Source organism: Saccoglossus kowalevskii, chromosome 9 (genome assembly GCF_978046115.1).
Source record: "Saccoglossus kowalevskii chromosome 9, keSacKowa6.1, whole genome shotgun sequence".
Lineage (NCBI taxonomy): Eukaryota > Metazoa > Hemichordata > Enteropneusta > Harrimaniidae > Saccoglossus > Saccoglossus kowalevskii.
In genome coordinates this window covers 29,888,442-29,900,872 of record NC_140649.1, presented here as the reverse complement: position 1 = coordinate 29,900,872, position 12,431 = coordinate 29,888,442, and the positions used below count along the sequence as shown (strand labels likewise).

At 31.7% G+C, this 12,431-nt stretch overlaps 1 protein-coding gene across 1 annotated transcript; it reads left to right on the top strand.

Annotated features, from left to right (window-relative positions):
• Positions 1 to 4,830: 4,830 nt before the first annotated feature.
• On the top strand, positions 4,831 to 8,774 carry LOC146739134 (protein SpAN-like). Its single transcript, XM_085504059.1, has 6 exons — positions 4,831 to 5,032; positions 5,763 to 5,863; positions 7,112 to 7,270; positions 7,590 to 7,719; positions 8,385 to 8,507; positions 8,641 to 8,774. Exons 1-6 carry the CDS (start codon positions 4,831 to 4,833, stop codon positions 8,772 to 8,774), a joined length of 849 nt encoding a protein of 282 aa, XP_085360185.1.
• Positions 8,775 to 12,431: the final 3,657 nt, after the last annotated feature.

Below are 12,431 nucleotides of genomic sequence, written 5' to 3'. Positions count from 1 at the left end.
AAGCTACCCTACTGAGTGGAACACAAGCTATCTAGTACCCATCCATAAAGCAGGGGACATTTCAGATGTAAATAATTATAGGGGCATTGCCCTCTCAAACTGTATTTCAAAAATATTTAATTCGATCATGAACAACAGGTTAAAAAGTTTTCTTGAAAGTACGAAATTCTTTCAAAATAATCAGTTTGGATTTCGTGAAAATCATCGTACAACAGATAACATTTTCATTCTAAAATCACTGATCAATAAGTATATGAATCAGGCAAGTAAATCTTCATATTTATTTGCTTGTTTTATTGACCTGCGTAAAGCATTCGATAGTGTTTGGAGAAATGGTCTGTTATATACGTTATTCAAAGCTGGTGTAACAAGAAAGTGTTTCCATTTGATTAAGACTATGTACTTTTTATCTAGTAGTGGAGTAAAACAAGGGTGTAATTTGAGTCCCCTTCTTTTCAATGTCTTCATTAATGACTTATCGGATAGTGTTAATTCAAACCTGTTAAGTCTAGGGAACTCAGATTTAAACAGTCTGCTTTTTGCTGATGACATAGTATTGTTATCAGATTCAAGCAAAGGGCTTCAATATAATCTAGACAAACTCAGTACGTATTGTAAATATTAATAAGACAAAAATAATTATTTTTAATAAAAGGGGGAGAACTCTTGACAATGTTTTCTATTTTGGTGATAAGGAAATTCAAATAGTACCTTCATATACTTATCTGGGAATTACATTTCAAAGCAGTGGAAATTTCACAATAGCGATAGACTGCTTAGCTAAAAAAATCATTACGTGCATTGGGTGCACTTAGACAAACTTTAAATTTAGGGAATCACACTGTTTCCCCCCCCCCAAAATGCCATACATCTTTTTAAAAGTACAGTATTACCAATTATTATGTATGGGTCAGAAGTATGGGGTGCTTTCACTTTTAAACTGTACAAAACAAAACAAAATAGTATTATTACTAATGAAGCATTCATTGAAAAATTGTTTAGTGACAAAACCCAATTTGAACAGCTTCACATCAAATTCTGTAAGCAGGTCTTGGGTGTACATAAGAAAGCAAGCAATAATGCTGTCAGAGCAGACTTGGGATGCTACCCTATTATTATTGAACTCTGCACACATATGCTGAAATTCTGGAAAAGACTTAAGAATTATAAATGTAATGAATTGGTGTGTTCTGCTTTCAACCAAGAAAAAAATAGTACCGGTAATACTTGGACGGCATTTATTAATAAACTGCTTGAAATTACTGAAACTAGTGTAACTGGGATTGATATTTCAAATGTTAAAACAAAGTTAAAACAATTGTATGTAGAAAAAATGTGGTTGCAAAGTCAAAAACAGAAAATAACAAAATACGAACATACAACAAAATAAAATTAGCATTCAAATTTGAGCCATACCTGGATCTTATGAAAAATATAAAACATCGAACCAGCTTAACTAGATTTAGAATTTCAGCTCATTCACTTCCAATTGAAAAGTTGAGATATCAAGGAATACTTCCAGAAGAAAGAATTTGTACATTATGTGATCTAGGGGCTGTTGGCAGTGAAACTCATGCATTCATGGACTGTGAAAATATTGAAATTAAGAATAGTCGTTTAGAATTTTTAAATATGGTTTCGGTTTATGATGAAAAAATTCAAGAATTATCCAAGGATAACTTACTTAAAAAATTATTTACCTCAAATGATAGTTTCATTGTTAACAGTCTCGGAAAATTTGTTCATCAAATTATAATGTCTAACAATATCTAAATTTTACTTTTGTTTCTTATTACATGTACTACTAATATTTTATATTTCTTTGCTTACTTATTGTTTTATTTGTTATTGGTGTTTGTTACTTGTTGTTGTATGTTTATTGAACATTGATAAGGTAATTCAATGCATTATGTCGTGCCAAATAAAATATACTATGAATGTTCATCACTAGATTAATTATCTTGTGTATCAACGATGGTGTTCAACAATTGGAAAGAACTGTAATAGATTACCGCTCATCTAGTCACATTATTTGTTTATACGATTTCTACTTGGTGTATAACGGTTTCAAAATTGCCGCCCAAGATGGCAATTAGTAGTCAACGGCCAATCGCTGTAATGTGATATTTGTAATATGAACCTGCATATAGAGGTCAAACATCAAAATTTTCTCTCTACATTGCAAAGTCACAATGCCGCCAGAGCTAACGGGTTGAATGCCATGTGCTAATTTGATTTAATTTTACCATATCATATTAAATATCGCGGTTTTTATAAATAAACAAAAACACAATTACAAATAAATAAATAAATAAATAAATAAATAAAAAATTGACAAACAAATAAACAATTGCACAAACAAACAATTGCAAAACAATTGCACAAACAAACAAACAAAAAATTGCACAAAAAACAAATTACACAATTGCACAAACAAACAAATGTACAAACAAACAATTGCAAAACAATTGCACAAACAATTACACAAACAAACAATTGTACAAAGAAATAAACAAATTAATTAATTAACTATTAATCAATTATTTATCAATTAATTATTGATAAATTGATAGAGAAATAAATAAATAATTAAATCATTAAAAACACTTCACGATCGATTCAAATCATGCGTTCGGGTGTGTTCCGAGTTTGAAAACATTTTATAACGTCGATAGTTTTTGCGGTATGCACAATTCGTGATTATATTTATTTAATTTGTTTACTTTCTTTAGTGTTATTAAATTGCAGCTAACGGGCAAAAAGCACAATTATAGACTTGAGAATAATAAAATGATTGCACAAATACAGCCATATAACAAAAACTTACTTTTAAAAAAAAAGAAAACAAAATTTTATCCCGGATATATTGATATGATGCCACCCTACCCCATTAAGAAAAATGCTGAACACCAACGAATAAAACACATCGCAGAGGTCTCGTAAATTTGTCACAGGCCGTGATTCACGTTTGTTGTAAACACTGGTTACACTAACTCTTTTTGTTATAACCCATGTATTTGCGCAACTGATAGCACATTATTAAGCGAGGAAATACCCCAAAATAATGTGCCCTTCATGGACTGTTTTACAAAGCGAACATCATTATTACATCCATGTGTCAATTATTCGTATACAGTATTATCATGACAATTTTTGTACGAAGCATTGCCTTCTACATTTTAACCTTACTTTGAATTGGTCTCGCGCTCATTTAAACTGTTTTTATTATTGCGTCGTTACTGAGTGAACGATTTATTTGGGTAGCGTTTCCCGAATAAAAACAAATTTATGTCTATCTATGGTCAGCTTACATGTAAGCCAGCCTATTTCTACATTACCAGTGAGCATTGCGGACTTTAACACGCCGCTTACATGCAAGCCAGTCATGTATGAAGGCAGCTTACATGTAAGCCAGGTCATTTTCATGTTGCCAGTGAACAATGTGAGAACAATGTGACCGACATAGTCAATATGACATGTTCGTGTCTTGTATTTTATAGCTGACTATACGTGTGGTTTCTAAGAAATATTTATTATGACATGCTGTTCATTTTCACCTATAATTTCATTGCAAAATTATTTTAAAAGGTAATTATGTTAATTTGATTTATTTTATTATGACATGATTTTCATTTTCACCAATGATTTCATTGCAAAATTATTTTCAAAAGTAATTATGCTAATTTGATTGATTTTATTATGATATGATTTTCATTTTCACCAATGATTTCATTGCAAAATTATTTTCAAAAGTAATTATGCTTATTTGATTTATTTTATTATGACATGATTTTCATTTTTACCAATGATTTCATTGCAAAATTATTTTCAAAATTAATTATACTAATTTGATTTATTTTAATTTGCAGTTTTATTAGTCATTAAATGTCGTTGCATTTGTATTGTGGGAATCTATCCACGAGATTTATATTTTTTGGGCTGCAAACCAGCGTGACAATCGTAGTGTTCAAATTAGTTATAATGTAATAGTGTCTTTGTTTTGTTCATAATTGTAACATGATTCACTTTTGCGTCATGTAGGCTTGGTAACCAGTTATTGATTGTGAAGACAAAGATTGAAACAATGTATTCCTTACTGTTATCACTAGTGGTATTTGCGTATGGTGCACATGCGGTGAGTAATAAACATGTCATTTTCGGATATGTTTAATTATATAAATGCATACATGCATTCAGCAATATACAAAACAATATGTTATGGTTTATACGAGGTAATTTTAAGCAATACTCCACAAAACCATCGCCCATCGTCCATCACCACAGTTAGATGCCTCTTGTACCCTCTATTTTCGTTCCGTTATCTCATGCGTAACTCGGAGTGTTGCCACTATAATCATCTCGCATGATATTTCTTTTACTTCTTTATTTATCTCTTATTTTCTTTTTAATCAAATGGGTTGGATGTCATTTAAATTTGTTGATGAATGTTTTTACAAGGTTTGTATTCTAATGTATTGATGTAATCGACAACCCAACTTTATTGATCTATTTAGACATTTTCGCAATTATTGTTGGCAGATTGCTATAATGTATTGGGATGATTTGATTCCCAAACTATGATTTTGAGACAATTATTTGTTTGGCCATTACAAACATGCATTTTTGCAGTTCTGAATGCTGGATTGCGTTACATAGCATGTTATTAAAAATGCGAATTATGTATTAATGTATTTGTTTATATTTGTATTTTTTATCCCAATATGACGCCTTTCAATGTTCCAATACAAATCAGACAAGGCAGGCACGTTACTAATTCTGCGTCACAATAGTACATCATCATCGATCATATGTATATCGAAATGTAACCACATGTACTTGGTATTTAAGAATGAAAGTTTAGTAGATGCAGATGGTAATTTCGAGTATGATATAAAACTAACACCGGCACAGCTTGCCATGATAGAAGAAGATATAACAGTCGAGAGCAGTGGTATAGAAGCTAGAAAGTCCCATGGTTATATTGCGGCACGTTGGCCAGGTGGCGTTATTCCCTATGATATTTCGTCTTCAAGTAAGGACCATGTACATTTATTTAACTCTTGACAAATCAGTGTTAAACATTATCATTTTTTGGGAAAGCATACCCTGTCTTGAAATGTTTTAATCACTTTGGAGTTAAGCGTTGTTATGTGTCAGTGATGACTTTGTTCAGATGTTTCAAATTACTTCAATTCTTGTAATAACAAGCGATGATTGAGATAGTGTAATATGGTGATGCTATTATTATCATTGTAACATTATCCCAAAATTACGCCATTTTAATACGATCTATTGTTTATATTGTAATATCCCAAGATTATGCTATTTCAATACAATATATTGTTTCTATTGTAATATGCCAAAATTATGCTATTTCAATACAATATATTGTTTATATTGTTGTATGCCAAAATTATGCTATTTTAATACAGTTTATTGTCTATATTGTAATATCTCAAAATTATGCTATTTTAATACGATCTATTGTTTATATTGTAATATCTAAAAATTACGCCATTTTAATACAATCTATTGTTTGTATTGTAATATGCCAAATTTATGCTATTTCAATACAATACATTGTTTATATTGTAATATGCCAAAATTATGCTTTTTAATACGATATATTGTTTATATATCCGAAATTTGTTTATATTGTAATATCCCATAATTATATTATTGTAATACATTATATTCTTTATATTGTTTATAAGCCAATATGATGCTATTGTATTAAAATATATTGTTTTATATTACTATAGGCCAAGATGACATTACTGAAATACAAAATGCTCTTTCCTGCTGGAAAAGACTAACATGCCTTAAGTTCCCGCAAGATGACCCAGCAAACCCGGAGCACTCAGCGAGAATACAGTTCATAAAAGCAGTCGGGTAGAGTTAATGCATGTTCTTTACATTACAAGTCGTTTTTGAGTCGTTTTGTTCCTTGAAAAATCGTTTCCATAACATCGTCTTATTGTGTAGTGTTTTCCATTTGTGTCTTATTTTCTGTCTACTTCTATGAATTCGTTATCCTATTCTGAATTGGTCAACGTGTTTGCCATGAACCTTCTTATCGTTTATTTGTAAACACAATTATGTTTTAATATTTGTTTGACAGTAGTTTTCTTCATTTTTTACTTTTACATTTAAGGATGCTGGTCTATGGTTGGACGTGTTGGTAACGGAGCTCAAAATATTTCGATAGGAACCGGTTGTACAATTGCGAGTAATGATTGTGTTGAATGGTATCAGTGTACGTCTAATACAATTTAGTATTTACGATATTGAGATGAAACTAAATTTATATATGAGTATAACTGTATACCTGTATATCAGAACAAAAATAAGTGGATTTCGAATTAAATATTGTTCATAACGTCTGCACTTGTCTTTAATAGTAAATCACAGGGGGGTCAGTGTTGGTAAGAAAATGGACACCGTTCACTATTTTGATTGGGATTTCAAAGTATAGAATAAAGTCCTTTATGAGGACTCTCCTGTGATATGAAGTCCGACCTAAGATAAAATGTCAAAGCCGCAGGGACCAGAACAAAATCAAGTACAATGATTTGAGATTAGACTTTGGGATAAACAGACAAATTAATTGTGAACACAAAGGTTACAATTTGGCACGGGAATTGATCAAACAGGTTAGATTGTGGCATAAACAGACATGGTGATTTATCAAACAGATTAGATAAACAATATAAACGGGGATTGAACAAACAGGTTAAAATTTTGAATCAACAGACACCTGGATTTCAAATAGTTTAAGTGTAGCATAAACAGACAAATGGAGTGATTCGACATTTTTAATTAACACTTTGATATGAATAAACATCTCTTCTTATTAACTTGTGAATGATAATTGCGCAAAAATGTCAGCAACTTGTAAACTTTCATTCTATATATATATTGTCCTGAATTCGAATTGTTGAAAATATTGACTTTTATATTGAAATATGGTTTTCATTCCATTGCTATATTTCTATATTTCATTCCATTAGTTCGACGATCACACAATTTATTGTTTTTTTTTTTTTGTTTTTTTTTGTGGCAAGAAGGTAACAGTAACGTTTTTATTTTCCTTATGTATTTCTCTAACTAGAAAGGAATTATTGTACATGAAGTTGGTCATGCAATAGGATTATTGCATGAGCAAAGCCGTCCGGATAGAGATAATTATGTTATAATAAACGAGGAAAATATTATACCTGATGCAATCCACAACTTTCACAAATGTGAAACATACAACGTGCCATACGACGTAGGATCGATAATGCTTTATAGGCAAAATGTAACAAACATTTTCTGTTTCATAAATTTTCTGTCGAATTTCATTGGGTGGATATTCAATGGTTTGTTTCATTGAAATACTTGAGTTTGTAAAGTGAATATTCTATGGTTTGTTTGTGGAAATTCAATGATAAGTTACGTGGATATTCCAGGGTTGGCATATATCAGGATTCATTATATAAATATTCTATGATTATCGAGAATAATGCAGTGGATATATGCATATATTCCTTATGTCGTCTTAGTGATTTGTAAGATGCAACTATGATATGATTGTTTTGTTTTTTCAGGAATTCAGTGTCAATGGTCTGAACACAATAGATGCAATTAACGGGGATGATCAATCAAAAATGGGTAATCGTGATTACCTTACCGAAGCTGATATTGAGATAGTTAATATCATGTACAGTTGTCCATTGAGTATTATATATATATGATTTGTTGGAGAACACAATGCGTTATAAACATCCCAGGAGCAAGTGTACCACGAGATTTTGATCAATTTGTTCCTATTACGTATACTCAAATAGATAAAAAAAATCCTTCTACTCCTCCTTTGAACCCAAAATACCTCAAAGTTGCAATATTCTTCTATACGCGACCTAAATAATGTTTTCTTTTTTCCGATTTAAATCCAACCCTACTGTGTGTTATTCATGTTCCTACTTTTAAACGCAAAACAACTGTTGCATATCATGTAATTAACCACGGATTGCATAATTAAAACACGCCCTGAGCAATAAAAACATATTTATCAGGCAATTGAATTGTTGGTATATTATAATATGTATTGAGTGATTGTACTGCCATTTTTAAATGATAAAATACAGTATGAAATGTTTTAAATGGTTAGATTATTGATTATTGCTCTTCCGGTTGTCCTTGGTCTGATGATGGTGAATGCGACGAGTTATGTCCGTGTACAATGTATGTAATTATGGCTCAGACTGTTCAGATTGTGGAATTAGACCTCATCCACGTAAGTATTGGATTGCTTACCAACATATTTTTTTAATATTTGTATTACCAATCGTTTGTAATCTTCAATTTCCTGACTTTATCTGCAACAATTTTGTATTGTACAGAATGCAATAACGAATGCAAATGGAATGCCGATGGTATGTGTGACGATGGGGGCCCTAACTCTATGTTCAACGTATGTGATTATGGTAGCGACTGCAGAGACTGTGGAGTTAGAGATAATGCGAGTACGTACATTTAGTGCATGTGGCGTCTATTCTGGTCTCACTACTTTTCGAGTAACATTGATATGGTTAATGAACTAGAATAATGTAAATATATATATACCATTAATAATGATTATTCAAATATATTATTCAGTCTGTGACACACTGTGTAACTACAATGATGATGGTGAATGTGATGATGGTGGTTCAAATTCAGATTGGAATGTATGTCCATTTGGATCTGACTGTATAGATTGTGGAATCAGAGGTATGACATATTGTACTTAATCAGTTCCTGGAATATTACGATATGAAGTAATTACTTATATTCACCAATCAATAATTACGATCAAGGTGACACCTTCGGCTAGTAAATCTACAGCACTCAGGACGATCACCATGGTTACCAGACCAGCTTCCGGTGTACCAGCAGCACCAATACTGGCTAAAGTTGCCGTGATGCTGGAAATAATATAGAAACAAGAGTTATCCCTAGTTCGAGACCTGATAATAAAATTATGTGACGGAACGTATTAGCTATACCACGATATGAAATAATAAGTGCATGATTTAGAATAAAGTCACTACGCATTTGGGATGTGATAACATATTCTTGGAGTAGGTGGGATTGAAAGCATAACAATAGAGGTACGCCATATAGAGTCATACATCAAACAAAATACGCATAGTAAGCTTGAGTAACCAGACACGAATGTCACCGTCCGCGTTATTTAATTTTAAAATACTCATGTTAAAATAATACATGGAACATCTGCAAACAATTGAATTAATATGTACTCTATGTGGGTACAACTCATCATGAAGTGATTTCCCTTAATATGGTAACCGAAAACTTTCATTGACCCAGGTCCAAAATCTCAGAGTACACAAGTGCAACCAAACTATGTCTCATACATGCTCAAGAAACTGCATTAACTTTGATGTACCTTTAATAACAACTTGACTTCTTTGTTGATTCAGGTCTTTGTATATTACAAGGACCTGGGTTTATTTCATTATCACCGCTATAATTCCCATCAAAATGTAGCCTTGAAACCCTTTAAGTTTTCACTGAAATTGGTAATAGTACAACCCATCTGTCACTGGTTCAGATCAAGGTCATGACATCACTAAAAACCCTAGCATTACAATCTAAGCTAATTATTTATTTTGAGCATGCTCAGTTGCTCTGTCAGTGCAGTAGGAAAAGGTAATTTTAGATGAAAATCTTGAAAAAAAGACTTTTTCATCAACCTGCCAAGTTTCATCGATATCTGCTGCAGAATTTTTGAGAAAATGTTAGAGACGTCACATAGTTGCGATGGCATCAGAGATTGATTTTGTGAACAAAACGTGTTGGTTTGTATATTGTCACGAGGTGGCATATATATGACGGCGCAGTACAATGGATCGGATAAAATGTAATGTACAGGGTCTTAAATATAATTGTTATTGGCAACCAGTGTTACTATTGAATGTTAGTTGTATGAACACTTTTACGGTCTTCGTAGTCAGACGAGCAGATGTATTTTGTAGAACAGTAGACTGTTTGCATAATCATTTTTTGTTGCAACAAAGGCATGGATCAGTTGTTTAGTTATGTCTTGGGAAAGATATTTCACTTCAACTGATACAGTAAAGGGTATAGTTGTGGTCGTTTTTAACGTTTTAAAAATCTACATTTTTATAAACCAAAATAGGTTCTAGAATTCAAATTGATCAATTCGAATATGCTATTGTGACATCAACGTTAGTTATAATTAATATTAAAGTATAAGCCAATCCTACTCACCTGATAATTATATGTCCTCCAATATCAGGGACACCTGTTCGATGAAGATAACAGCAACGGCCTCGTAGAGGGCGGTGCCATCCATGTTAATAGTGGCCCCCACCGGTAGAACATATTGCGTCACTCGTTTATCCAGACCTGTTTTGTTCCTAAACATCGAGTGGTCACCATCGATGTCGCCGAGCTAAACGAATCAATGAAAGAAGTCACACGTATTAGTCACGAGAATGTATATCCAACTCACCAAATCGAATATAATTGTTATTGTTATAATCACTCAAGGCTACTTTATTTTAGGATCTGTTGGATGTGATTTCTTATTCCTACCTTCAAAATTCAAAGCCTTTAATGATGCTTAAGGTTCTGAGAATGCAACTTTAACACGATGGCGCATTTCTTAATCATTAATTGGGCTAATCGATTTAGCCATGAAACCACAGTGTTTACCTGTACTGTACATTTTCGTAAAACAATACAATTTTTAACTGAATGATTTTTAGTAATTTTTCGTTACGTGATTACAGATATATATTCCCTGGGAAATAGAAACATGCACATTTCTCATTGCCAAAAATACGGATAACACTTATAAAACATGCATAGTCGAGTGTTTTAACGTGAAACATTACATGTGTGTTTGTTCACTAAATGCGGACTAATAAAATCCGTTAGGCTACGAGGTATTTAATTCACCACGTGTCTCGATTTCTAGTTATACTAATGTTGGTAAGGCCATATAGGTTGGTGCTTGACAAAAAGATTATTTTCTGGAGGTAATATCATAAACCATCTCATTATGCGTTGAATTACATCACTTTCGGTGATTGCCTTGTTGGCTTATATACCATAATGTTTACTCACAAATAACTCCCTAAAACACGTTTCTAAAAATACTGAAAGATTAATGTTTTGATAGAAAATCCAGGTGTTATATTATATAATACACATGTTTTCAATTACAACAATGTGTTTTCAACTAAAACGGTGCGTTTTAATGAAAAACATGAAAGTGCTTCCAAGATGTACAGTGTGCCTGACAAATTTATTTTTTTACACTGACTTTCATAGGATCATACATATATAAACACACCATTAAATGTGAAGACATTAATTCACGCTACGGGATGAAGTTACTGGCGTTAAGACCATCAGTCAACGCAATTAATATGTCGCTTTTAAATTTAGAATTAGCCTGGTCAGCTAGTGCAAACACATGTTTCCCAAAAATAACTGACGTTTATTTTTAAAACACATTTCATCATTGTCAAAATAATAAAATATCTTATAATATAATATAATATATAATTATACCCCATACAGTACAGTGCTTTGACAAAATTATCTACTCATTATAAAAGTGAATTAAAATTAATTATGACTTTATAAATTTACATAACCGTTTTGAAAAATGAGTAACTAAATATTTTGAAAGGCAAATGATTGTAAATTTTAATCATTTATATCATATGTTTATTTGACCTTATTTAAAAAGTTAAAATATACTCTGAGTACAATAGATCTATTATAAGTCTGAAAAATAATTTTCTTATAAAATTTTTCAAAATGTTTTGTGAAACCATGATTTTCTGCTCCTTTGACCTTTATGGTAAATCTTCTATCAAGTCTACAGATAGTTTATAGTTTTTTTTTTAGTTATTCCATTTATCATTTTTTTGTAGAATATAAATTCCGTTTACTTCAATAATAAACAATTATTTTTTTGGATTTAAAAAAACGTTAAATTATTAAGAATCGTTACTGAGGTTGCACGCCTGTAATTAAAGCATTATCCTTACATATTTAAAAAGCACTGAAATCTAGCACCTTATTTGGGGGGGGGACTAATTTCTACAGTAACAATGATGTATATGTACCAAAATAGGAAGATAAACCAAAGCTGATTTTTTTTCAACAGTGGATTGAAACATTGTAGTTTTTTGACACAGTGTTCTAGCGCCCTCGTTTGACAACTAGAAATTGATTTGAAGTTGAAGTCGACAACCTAGACTATCGTTATAGGGAGTAAATATACCGACACTTCCTGTTACCACAGAAGAGGCACTACAGGTAGCCCCACTCAGAGTGATTTACCAATCATAAACTACAGGTCAACGTTACCAATAGTTTGTCACAGGAAGTGTGAACATGCTGTC